This window comes from Carassius auratus, chromosome 11 (genome assembly GCF_003368295.1).
Source record: "Carassius auratus strain Wakin chromosome 11, ASM336829v1, whole genome shotgun sequence".
Taxonomy (NCBI): Eukaryota; Metazoa; Chordata; class Actinopteri; order Cypriniformes; family Cyprinidae; genus Carassius; species Carassius auratus.
The window spans coordinates 12,867,193-12,880,000 of record NC_039253.1 but is presented as its reverse complement, the minus strand read 5'-3'; the positions used below and the strand labels follow the sequence as shown (position 1 = coordinate 12,880,000).

Here is a 12,808-nt window from a genome sequence, read left to right as displayed (position 1 = left end):
CGTAATTGGTGATTTTCCACAGTTCCCAGGACCCCAGTAAGAGGACGTGACATATTCTGGTCCCTTGAGACATACTGTAAGGTTTAGAGAAGTTGGCTTACATGTGGTTGGAATGAGACCAGATTAAGTTTCTAAAAAAGCTTCTTTATTGGCATCTATGTTTTCAGGAAGTACCTATATAATAACATCAATGGGACACTTCCATTGCACAAACGTTCTTTATAGTAAAAGTTGCAACTATTTAGATACATCTCAGCCCTTTTTCACAATCCTTAGATTATTTCTCTCAATTATATACAAATTTCTGGAGCTCATGAAACTGTAGATGGCACAGTCCGATAAGTCTAACTCAATCTGAGTTAAACTGATGGGTTCTCTCTTGTATCAGTAGTCAATGAACTCACTGCTCAATACTCAAAGATTAGTGATTAGTGCTTGCTGTAGCAGTTGCAGCACACTTCAGAAACCCTTCACATTCCCCAGCTCCACCTGTATAGATCTCCTACGTGGTGTTTCATGTATGCTGTATGGGGGTTACTCACGTTCAGTGTTGGGTTACTCTGAAAATGTAATCAAATTACTGATTTCTCCTTTTAAAAGTTATAATGTTACTGTTCTGATTGCACAATTGCTCAGCACTGCAAATGCTGGTGTTCCTGTGGCTCAGTGGTAGAGCATTGTGTTTGCAGTGCAAAAGGTTGTGGGTTCAATTCCCAGGGGACACACATATGGGTAAAAAAGAAAAATGTATATCCTGAATGCACTGTAAGTCACCTTGGATAAAATGGTAAATGGACTGCATTTATATAGCGCTTTCAACAGACCACATGGCCATCCAAAGCACTTTTCAATTTGCCTCACATTCACCCATTCACACACTCATTCATACACCTACTACTCAAGGTGCCATCCAGCTCGTCGGGAGCAGCTGGGGTTAGGTGTCTTGCTCAAGGACACCTCGACACTTAATCATGTGGAGCCGAGCCAGAGATTGAACCACCAACCTTCAGGTTTGTAGACAACCTACATGAGCCACTGCCTCCCTAAAAGTGTCTGCTGAATACATAAATGTTATGCAAACACATTTAAACACTATTTAGGCTGCAAACACGCCTAAAAAGAAAGTCTGCATACGCTTGCACCTGCTACTCGTTTATATTAGTTCATGTTGCTTTGTGCAATAGATGAATAACAGTTTCTTTGTTTTAGATATTTTACACCTTAAATTTCTCTGTTACTAAAAAAGTAATCAAATTACAGTAATGCTTAACTAAGTGGGTTACTGCCCAACACTGTTCATGTTACAGTATATGTGCAGCAGCAGTATTTCTTACATGCTCACAGCAGCATGTTGTGGATGTATTGGCAGTAGCAAGCCTCGGTACTTGCTCGGCCACAGCAGCAGCAGCGTAGCAGATCTATGGGTTTATCTGAATGTGATATAATACTTTGGGCTGCTTTAGACGTACTGCATTGTGACATCTGTCTAACTGGGCTCTATGAGAAGGGCAAATAAAAGCACATGGACTTGCAAGCACGTAAATCATGACCGTGTTTGGCTAAAATGCAACCTCCTATAAACATCAAAGGAGCAATGGCTACATTTCAGTATGTGACAAATGTACAAAAATAGCATCATCTACTGTATTTGACATAATCTGTTCTCTGCTTGTGAATTTGTTAAGTGCTTTTGGTAGTATCTTAAATGCTAGGCCTGCCTTTTATCACAATTGGACTTTTATTAATTAGTTTTTTTTCTTTTATATTACAACTGAAGCTTTAACAGCCAAAAGCAGTGACACATTCTCTTAAAAATAACACATATCACTTATCAAACTATTGAGTCTATTACAGCATTTATTAGGTTTTCAGTTAATAAAGTCTTTCACATTAAAATTAAACAATACAATAGCGATGACTTGTACACTGTAAATAATACAAATGAAATGTAAAGTATTTTAACACAGTTTAATTGTTCAAATCATTGTGTGCAAATTTAAGCATTCTCCTCTTACTTTGGAAGAACTTTTGTATTTACCACATTGTGAACTTTAAAAATACAAGTTTGTAGCTTTAATAAAATCAGTAACAAAAATTAATAAAATTTAAAAATCTATAATTGTGTTTATTTATATTAACATATTTGTTTTATCTATTTATTTTTTCCTTTATTGCAAATTTTAAACTAAAGCTTAACCCTGGACAACAAACTATATAAATTAATGGTAAATAATTGAATGAACTGAAGAGGGTTTTAGGCACTTGCCAATGTATTTCAAACTATTGAATATAATTTTGAAATAAACTTTTTCATGGGTATTCTTTTTCATGACTGACAATCAAGAGACATATTTTAATAATGACCCCAAAACAGGCATTATGCCCATCAACAAAGAAAAGCATTACAAATGAACTGCATGTGCCAGCGATAAGGCTGAATTTATCGAAGCTCATATTACGTACTTCAAACAAATAGAAGACAACTTGCAAGTATCATATCTCCTTGATCATATCTCCCTCGTATTGATGCCACATATCTGTTGCCAGCATATGGCACATTCGTCTTTGGTGTTTTTTTGTTTGACAGGTCATGATTTATCCATAGATCTAGTCATTTGAGATGTATGACTGTTTTCCAGAAACATCACCCAGTCAATGGTCCATTTCAAACTAAAAATAAAAATAAAGGTACCCAATGCTGATTCATGATGCCTTGCTATGCCATAACCTACAGTACATAGATTCATGTATAAGAACATATGAAATTACTAACTTGCAAAGTGTCTAGAGACCATAGACCTTAATCTGTGATTAACTTAGCTGTCAGTGCCCTTAAAAATTTACATTATAAGAACTTTCTTCATATTTGCTGAAAAAGCAGTTAGGTTGAATCATCCTCTTATGAATCATTAAATAACTCTGAAGTTTGTTAGATTAATTATGGTTCCTTTGTGGCTGATGCAGTCATCGCCAGCATAGGATGGCAAGCACACAGTTGTTACAAACATACACTCCATTTCTTTCTCTCTCATCTGAGTGTTTTTGGTTCCAGTTGAAATGTCCTTATATGATGTTTTTGTTACATAAGTGAACTTCCATCCTGAAACTCATAGTGACGCTTGGATAAGGGAAAAATACAACTGCAGTAGTTCTGAAATTTTGTTACATATGAGTCAAATCTTATGCCTTTGACAACTGGTATAGAACTTTGATCAAATTTTGACAAATATGGGACCATTCTTTTTGTCTTTTGCCTCTGAGATGTGTTTTCTGCTCTCTTGTCGAATATGGGCCTAGATCTTTAAAAGGGGGGAAAATTGGTTGATAGCTTATAACAGGAAAATATAGTGCGATTTTTCTTAAAAGCTTGTCTAATGTTAGAAAATGGGTCACTTAAATATGAAAATCTCTTTTATGTCACTCTTACTTCACACAAGATGATAGTAGAAGATTTCGGAACTTCACAGGCGGTCGAAAATGACAGAAACTGCAGCTGTACATTTGGCTTGTGGAATATTAATCATCTGAGATGGACTCTTAGGAACAGCAAGAGTTTCTGTGAATGAGAGGATTTGTAGGAAGACAACCACAGTCGAGTTGATTCATACAAACATTTTGTAAGTAGAGTATTTGCATAATTTAATGAACATAAAACAATCTAAATTTCTGTTGGAGATGTTGTGTTATGACCAATGATCCCTCTATGATCACACCTTATATTAGTTTGCCTTAACTATGTATTACTAAGAGAATTCTCTTCTGCTCACCAAGCCTGCATTTATTTGATCCAAAATACAGCAAAAAGAGTAATATTGTGAATAACTATTCAAAGTAATTGCTTCCTAGTTGAATATATTTTAAAATGTAATTTATGTGATCAAAGCTATAAATCCCATCTTCAGTGAAACATGATCCTTCAGAAATCATTCTAATAAGCCAATGTGCTGTGCAAGAAACATTTTCATTTGTTTACCAATCAGAGAATCTTAACAGGTAAAAAACTATACATTATTGTTAAAATAAATTAGTATTAGCCTTTCAGTAAGTCAGTAAGCCTTTTATTTAGAGAAAATACAAAGAAATGAATCTATTTAACCGTTTTTATTTTGAACTTCAGAAAAATATTAATAAGAATAATAAGAAATGTTTCTTGAGCAGCAAAGCAGAATATTAGAATGATTTCTGAAGGATCATGTGGCACTGAAGACTTTGCCATCACAGGATTAAATCACATTTTTGAAAATACATATACATATATATATATATATATATATATATATATATATATATATATATATATATATATATATATATATATATATATATATATATATATACACACATATACATATATATATATATATATATATATATATATATATATATATATATATATATATATATATATATATATATATATATATATATATATATATATATATATATATATATACACACATGTACATATACATATATATATATATATATATATATATATATATATATATATATATATATATGTATTTTCAAAAATGTGATTTAATCCTGTGATGGCAAAGTCTTCAGTGCCACATGATCCTTCAGAAATCATTCTATATATATATATATATATATATATATATATATATATATATATATATACACAGTATATAAAAAAATCCTAACGCGGCATTTTGTTTATATCTCCTAAGGGGAAAGTCTTCTTCCAAAAGATATAATTAAAAAGGCCTGCATTGCCACTGTAGATTATTGTGTTTTTATAATAAAACAGTAATGATTTTTGTAGAAAGGGCCCCTTTAGGCCGGAAAACACATGCGCTTCTTATACTAATACTGAGGTGAGTCAGAGACAGTTTTCTACCTCTTGATTTCCTTTGTCTGAATACACTAAGAAGACTCATAACTGAGTTCTCTTATAACATTTGATGCTCATTACAGTTTTTTCTCAGTCGCTTTGGTGCATTTCTCGAATCATCCTTAAAGGGGTCATATGACGTTACTAAAAAGGAACATTACTCGTGTATTTGGTGTAATGCAATGTCTATATGTGGTCTAAGGTTTAAAAAATTATTGCTGCTTCTCAATGCCCCTTAACTGGCACGACAAGACAAAAACAATAAAACCCATTACAAATGAGGCATTTGTTGCATCCAGTATAGGGACATAATTACTGATTATAATGACTTATACTGTCTTTTTTATGTTGCGTATTTCCCTGCGTAAATATAAAATCCATGTCTCTATTTGTAATCGGAGAAACGACAAACAACAAGCGTTACTCTACACTGCTCAAAATTCGCATTTTAATCATCAGTGGCAAATCCTTTAAATATGTAAACATACGCACAGACTGTGAGTCAGAAGCGGCAGACTGTCCTTGTAAAGTAGGAATTGCCCCACTATATAAAAACAGACACCGGCATTGTAGGCTCTTCCAGAAAACAGTCCTTGTACTTCGTAAAATGCATTGCAAACATCCGGATTTTTGGGTTGAACTGTTCTGAAACAGCGTTGTAAATACAACTGAACCACTGATTTCTAGCTGTGTCTATTTTGGAAGGCCAAAAAGCATGGCTTCGCTTTCACAACGAAACACAGCATCTCCACAACACGGCCTGGGCAGCAACAGTGATAACAAAAGTTACACCTTCTTTCTTTGCACGAGCATTTGGGAAGCATTATGCTAATCTTCCCACATCGTGATGTAGACATGTGGGGGCATGTTTAATTGAGGATCAGCCTCTGAGGTATCAGTGAGATTACAGGGAAACTCACAACTTCTCTAATAATCTACTTTCTCAGCCATATATGCTCTTGTGCAGTGTGGTGTTAACATCACTGAATAAGAGCTGAAAGTGATGAGAGAACATCAGTTTAGTAAGTGAAGCTCTTCATCATGCTGTAAACACCATAGGAAGATCTGTTGATAGTGGCTGAGAAGGTAAATAGATGGAAGGAGAGAGAAAGTCTCACTCAGAAAGGTGATTTTTGTAACAGGCAGTTATGCACAGCACACTCTAGTGGTTTAAAGCAGATTTTGTGTCTGTTGGGCTGTTGGGTATTGCTTTGTGAATAGTATGCTGTGGTGTTATCTATTTTAGTAGAAGTAGTAGTAGTATTAAGGCAAAAAAATAAAACACAAAATAGCTGTTTCATAGATTTAAGAACCAAAAGACCTTAAATTTCACCAGGACCCAAATAATATTATTATTATTAAAATAATAATAAAATGTGGTTTACAATGCAATAACATGTTGCAAGGTCAACAAGAAACATATACTGTATTTATACATATTTTTATTAACATGTTTTTATAAATGTTTCTTTTCTTTTTTCCCATATTACTTGCTTTCTTTTCATTCTAACTAACATTCCAGCATTTTCCTTCATGGACGAATGAAAGTCACATGGGTTTGGTTGGAACAACATGAGGGTATGAGGGTGAATTTTTTTCTTATGTGTGTGTGTGTGTGTGTGTGTGTGAAATAGCACTTTAAGCCACTTAAAATGTATACAATATAAACTTATAATTTAAAACATGCAGAAAAAAGCTTATTTGTACACTTGTGCTTTCATAAAGCAGATGGCACTTACATTTTTATTATGTAATGCAATAGCATTCTTACATTTTTAGGTTTGGCTTTAGGGGCCTCCATAAACGTAGAAGTAAGCATCTTATAGCATAATGCATTTGGATACTTTGAGTCATTCCCCACATGTCCAGCACTCATGAATTAAATATTTGATACAGTTCCCAGACATTACCTTACAGCACCTAATTGTTCCCTGTCCAAAACGTGTCCAACCCTAACCCATACTACAGCCTAGACATTTTAAGAACAGGTTAAACCAGATCTAGAAAAGCAAGAAAGTCAGTTAAAAGCCCAAAACAGAAACTCTACATTACAAGCTTAAGGCACAGAAAGACACACCAAAATAAACAAACTACAACAAACATGAAAACAAACTGAAAACTAATCCAAATGCATTAAACTAAAATAATCATGATAAAGATTACTCTGAAAGCATCCAGCCACAACACCTCTATGGTAATGTAGTTTTTAATCAAATTTAAAGATCTAGTTTTATGGTACATTTATGCAGGATGTTGTAAAAGCAGGTAAATCGTTCTAGAAGATCTTACCATCCTTATATTCAAACATAAAGGGTGATTTGCTGCTTCATAATAAAGCATTAAAGACATTTATGTATCCAGTGTCACAGCAAGAAATCATACTCCACAGATTGTTTATTTTTCCTTTATTAAAGGTTGTTTTAAAAAAAAAATACAATTTAGGAGAACATAAAAAGACTAGAATGTCAATCTAACACAAATGATTACTGATGCACTAAATGATAAATGTCATTTGTTTGAGTAAATGTCATAACATTGGTTAAAGATGCAATTCAACAATTACATGTGATGTCAGATGAGTAAAGCAGGCGTTTTAGAAGGATTTCCATCTGATGGCTGAGAAAACTGTGTGGACGACATACAGTAAAGTGGTGAAAAAGGAAAACACCTGAAATGAAAGAGACATAAATGGTTACTATACACTTCAAGTAAAATATTTATATGCACTACTTTACACTACTTTAAAATGACCTTTGCTGGGCCTATCTATTGTAGTCATGTTATCTATTAATAAAACAATTATTTTATTTCTTGGCCCATAAATCACATTAAGGCTTCCTCAAAGACATGTTTAATAATTTACATATTCAAGATTATGCAGAATCCCCAGTTTATCAAAAGTACAGCTGAATGCCTTTTTGTTTACAGACTTCACTGCTTTAGCTTCTGCCTGCACCAGGTCATTGTGTTTATGTTTTGAATGATTGGATTGAATGATCTGTAAATGACCAAACTGAAATAAATAAATAATAAAAAAAATCTTATTTTATTTAAGTTTAACAGGTTAAACAGTGTTTTGTAAGCTTGGAATGATTTTTGATTTTTAGCTATAGGGGCTTACCACGGCCGCTACATCCAGCTTGTAATAAAGGTCAGCTTTGCCAAGTATTATTTCCAAGCCGAGGGTTGTGCTAGCCAGAAGCACGGAGGCACTGAGATAGAGGAGTGCTGCAAATGCATGGTATGCTACATCCTGCAGAGAGGAAGTTAAGATATATAAGAAAATGTGTTTTGTGAGAAAGAAAAGCAGTTGAAGTACAAGAGAAATTGAAAAGGAAACTTACCGCACTTGCCCAAGAGCTTCTGTTATTATGAGACCCACAGGCAAAGATCAGCAACCAGAGGAATGTCATGATGAAACAGAAAATTGTCACAGAGATGACGTATGCCTGGGGGTTGTGAGGAAAGAGGTACGTAGATGCTACCAGGCTCAGTACGAGACCGCCACAGACCTGAGAGATGAGCAAAGTGAAGGAAAGTAAGTTTCACTTACAGAATTCCTCTTTGTTCCTAGAGTTACAGAGCTTGCAGATAGTTGTACAGGAAAATGTATACACAAATGATTAATACATTACTACAGAACTCTTGTTCCACTATAAACATCTTTACAAATAAAACTTTTCCTGGAATATCTCAAAACATTAGATATAAGAGAAAAAAAATGACATTAAAGTATAAAATAGATTTTTAAAAATGACATTATTTGATATTTTCCTGTTGAAAACTTCTGAAAATGTGTGTGCTTCTATATGTATTTACACACACACACACACACACACACACACACACACACACACACACACACTCACGCACACACACACACAGTAAGGTATGTATTTACTTATGTAATAAACCAAATCACTTTAAGTAGGCTGGAATTACAATATAATCTTTGGATGACCAGATTTCAACATTTTGAGTCTTAATTGCATTTTTTTTTTTTACTATTTTACAGATTAAATAGGCACATTTTGAAGAACAAATACTGTATGTTTGTATTTGAACTTAGAATAAATAAATTACATAAAACATTTTTTTTTTGGTTTCATAATGTTTCAGTGACTTTAATGAAAACATAACATCAATAAAGTAATCAATTAATTCAAATCAACTCACAAGCTCTGGAAGGTAGAGGATGTCGGGTATGGTGCAGAATATTGCCCCTCCGCGGGGAAGGTAGCCCATTTGTCCTGTATTGGTCGCCATGTATGCACACCTGAGTGTCCTCGCTGCACAGCTAGAACGAATGTGAAGAAGTATGGAGGATGTGCTCTAATAAAGAGGCTGACAGAGCGCTGGAAAGACCTGTTCATCTTGATGCATTCCATGAAGACCCACCCTGTGTATTCACTCCATCTGAGGACTGCTCTTTTACTTACTTGCTAGATTTGTGTGACAAAGTCAGCACTTGTTTACAAATCGTTATAGTGTCAGATGCTCATTAATTTTTGACAGTGTTGTTGGTTGTCGTCTTTAAAATGGCCATGACAACTTACTTTATTGTTTTATGATAGAACAACATAGTCGACTGTATACATCAACATCTTACATTCTAATCCTAAATGGATTTCTCTATTCAAGGTGACGTATGTGATAAATATACTGTGTGTAAATGCTAAATATAGAGAAAAGAAACTGAGCAGAAAGGAGTTTAAAACAGTAGATAAAAAAAAAAAAAATCTTCTTCCTAATTTGCCATATTTATGTGATGTGACCATGCACCTTTTTTGTAAGACTATAGGCAAAATGAAACATAATGGAAAACTGTTCTTTTTCACTTTCCCTCAACAGAATAGGTGATGAGAACTGGTTACACGGGTGGGTTGGATTTCATTGTTTTACCAGAACACAGGTGACGATGTTGTGTATCAGAGCGTGACTCAGGATTTAGTTTCATAGACTGTCAATCATGGTGTGAAAGATATTAGGGAATGGTTTGATGTACTACTTCGCTTTACACAGTATGTGTGTAAACATAGACAAGAATGGGTTTTGCTATTATAATCAATGTTTTTATTAGTCTCTAGTTTGCATATTAATCTGTTCTTTTGGCAACAGTACTGAGATAATCATAAACTACAAACAACTTGAAATTTAGTCTGGTTTACATGACAATGACAAAATATGATCATATTTACTTAAGGGTGTTAAATTTAAACAAAAATTAATGTCAGCCATTTTTAAACACCAAGAAGAAGGAGGGGCCATGGTGAAACTTCCAAATATTTGGAATATATCTCTAAAGCTGATGACACATGGGGAAACTTTCTGGGCAATTTTGTTGAGCAATGTTGCTCGAGTCCTTTCCCAATGAGAATGGGTGACACATTTGGATACTTTAGATTGATCGAGTTGCCCTGTGTCTCACCTGGTTGCCCATTGACAACAACATTAACCAAAGTTGCCTTGTGTAACATTGGCCTAAAACCCCTGAATGTGCTCTTTAAAGGACATCCAGACTAAAAACAGTGACAAGTACGGTCTCAGAGATATTCGCTTAAATATAATGTCCTCTACAGAGGACAAAATGACTGGGACCCAGGAGGGTATAGTATGTAAAAATAAATTTTGCAACGTTAACATGCATCGCTACTTGAACGCACCTGAACCAGCTAATCAAGTATTTCAGGCTGATTTGGAAACTTGGTTTTGTGTTGGAGCAGGGTTGGAAAACATTTACAAGACAATCAACCAAGCGAAACATGTTTGTTCCCCTTTACATGCGGCACAGCATACAACTTATCTTCCTCCAACATTCTGGTCTACCACCAATCTTACCAAAAATCTTTCTTTTGTACTTTATATTTTGCCTCGCGCATCGACGGCAGACAGTGTTTAACCCCACACTGCCATCTAGTGTCTGGTCTTGTAATTACATCACTTATATCGTTATCATGTGTTGTCTGTTACTTTACTTAACGCTGGCTACGATGCACCAATCACAGTCGTTTTTGAGCTTTAGATGATGATATTTTAATTTCTGTCTCCTGTAAGACAAAAACGTCCTAAAATTCGTCAAATGAGAGCTCAGTCACTAATTCAGCTTTATGAGTGTCTCTCCCTGGATAAGGAACGGTTAACATTGCTTCCCCGTGAATATATATATATATATATATATATATATATATATATATATATATGTGTGTGTGTGTGTGTGTGTGTGTGTGTGTGTGTGTGTGTATATATATATATATATATATATATGTGTGTGTGTGTGTGTGTGTGTGTGTGTGTGTGTGTGTGTGTGTGTGTGTGTGTGTGTGTGTGTGTGTGTGTGTGTGTGTGTGTCATAATATTTTATTTAAAGAAATGTATTGATGACCTAGAATGTTTTTAGTAATATTTAATGCTTTGTTTACAATAAGAGTAGAGTATGATTCTGTTTATCACTCTTGTCTAGAGATACATATATGTAATTGTCTTGAGAAGGCTCTCTAAATTCATAAGCTTGTCCCTCCACCTGTGCCAACATATCCATCACCTCAGCACTGTATTAACTACCACAAAACTAAATTGTGATCACAGTTCAAACAAACACAGATGCCTTGATGGAGAACTTGTACAAGCAAACACTTTGTTTGGTCAAGCCTAGTATCTCAAGGGCTGCTTTTGTGTGTTTTAACCTTTGGAGTGATACTGCCTGTATGCTGTCATCGTCTACTTTACTCATATTATTTTTTAAATATTTGTTATCTTGATTCACTAAGTGATGTAGCACCACAAGAAAGCTACGACAGATACCAGGAGGCCCTGCGTTTCTGGAAAGCAGCAGCCTTTACGAAAAGCCTGAAGGACCCGTTGGAAACAACTGTCAAGAAACCAGATCTCCTGGTCATTGAAGTGACAGTCAGGAGAGCAGAGGGGAGGGACTATCACTACCTGCTACAGGTGGCACGGCAGCTCAAATCACTCCTCAAAGCGTGTGGCGATAAACTGTGTGCTGAGGTCATGTTCTGTGACATTGAAACAGCTTTTGGTTGTTAGACGTTCTCTTGATGAAAGGTGGCAGAGCTGAGACGTGGCAACATCTTTGAGAAGGTGAAGAGATTAAGTTTTCTGCCTGCGCTAAGGATGGGACCTGACGAGGCCGAAAAATTTTGTTGTCCTGGAGGATGATGCAATTCTGTTGACGGTTTTTTTCCTGTCTGTTAAAAACTTACAGAATGGATGGGTCTCAGCCTGTTCAGGGCTATGATACTCCTCCTTTTGTCATCTCACTGTACACCTCTTTCTTTTACCTTCTCACCTTCTCATTTTCTCTTTCTGGCTCTCTATGAAATGGCCATGGCTGAGCTGGCAGGGAGGCCATATCTCCTAGAAATCAGACGGCTTTCGCCTCAGCTGTATGCTGTGTGTCTTGCCACTGAATGTTGCACCCCGGCTATGCTCTATCCAGGTAATGCCTCCATCCGAGCAGCTGAAAACTTGGACCAGGTCGTCTGCGCTCAGGGAAATGCAAAAGACATGGTGCTGTACCAGCTATGTTTGAAAGCATTGTCATGTATGAGTTCAACATAACACTTAGATTAGGGCCCAAAAAGTGTCTCTACTCCCATACACTTATTTATGGAAAGGATTTTTAATTTAATTTAGATATACAGTAAATAACAAAAAATATAACCTGGAGAAGTTTTATATAAGTGACCCCTTGTGCTGCAGTTCCAGACAAAGGTGCTTTAAGAATGTGGTGTATTTTTAAACACATTTCTTTCTTTACTAAAGAATGGGATTTTTATTTACAGTTTATATGTTTGAGATTAATATATTATTGTTGTTGTTATTTGCATCTGCTGGAAATGCAATCATCTTTCATTCGTGAAATTCATGGTTTTTATTATATACCACAATAAAATATTTTTACATTTTCATAGGCTGAAATATAAAGAAATCATT

The 12,808-nt window shown here is 35.0% G+C and overlaps 2 protein-coding genes across 2 annotated transcripts; one reads left to right on the top strand and one right to left on the bottom strand.

The window, feature by feature from the left end:
• Positions 1-7,243: 7,243 nt before the first annotated feature.
• Positions 7,244-9,185, bottom strand: LOC113111057 (myelin and lymphocyte protein). The gene is made up of 4 exons (XM_026275474.1): positions 9,032-9,185; positions 8,200-8,367; positions 7,977-8,108; positions 7,244-7,523 (listed from the first exon to the last, which is right to left on the bottom strand). Exons 1-4 carry the CDS (start codon positions 9,119-9,121, stop codon positions 7,449-7,451), a joined length of 465 nt encoding a protein of 154 aa, XP_026131259.1. The 5' UTR covers positions 9,122-9,185; the 3' UTR covers positions 7,244-7,448.
• Positions 9,186-10,231: 1,046 nt separating this feature from the next.
• Positions 10,232-12,554, top strand: LOC113110593 (transmembrane protein 246). Its single transcript, XM_074559938.1, is given in 5 exon segments — positions 10,232-10,276; positions 10,365-10,461; positions 11,508-11,886; positions 11,888-12,072; positions 12,075-12,554. Coding segments are annotated over 5 exon segments (1,065 nt in total). The 3' UTR covers positions 12,434-12,554.
• The last annotated feature ends 254 nt before the right edge of the window (positions 12,555-12,808 follow it).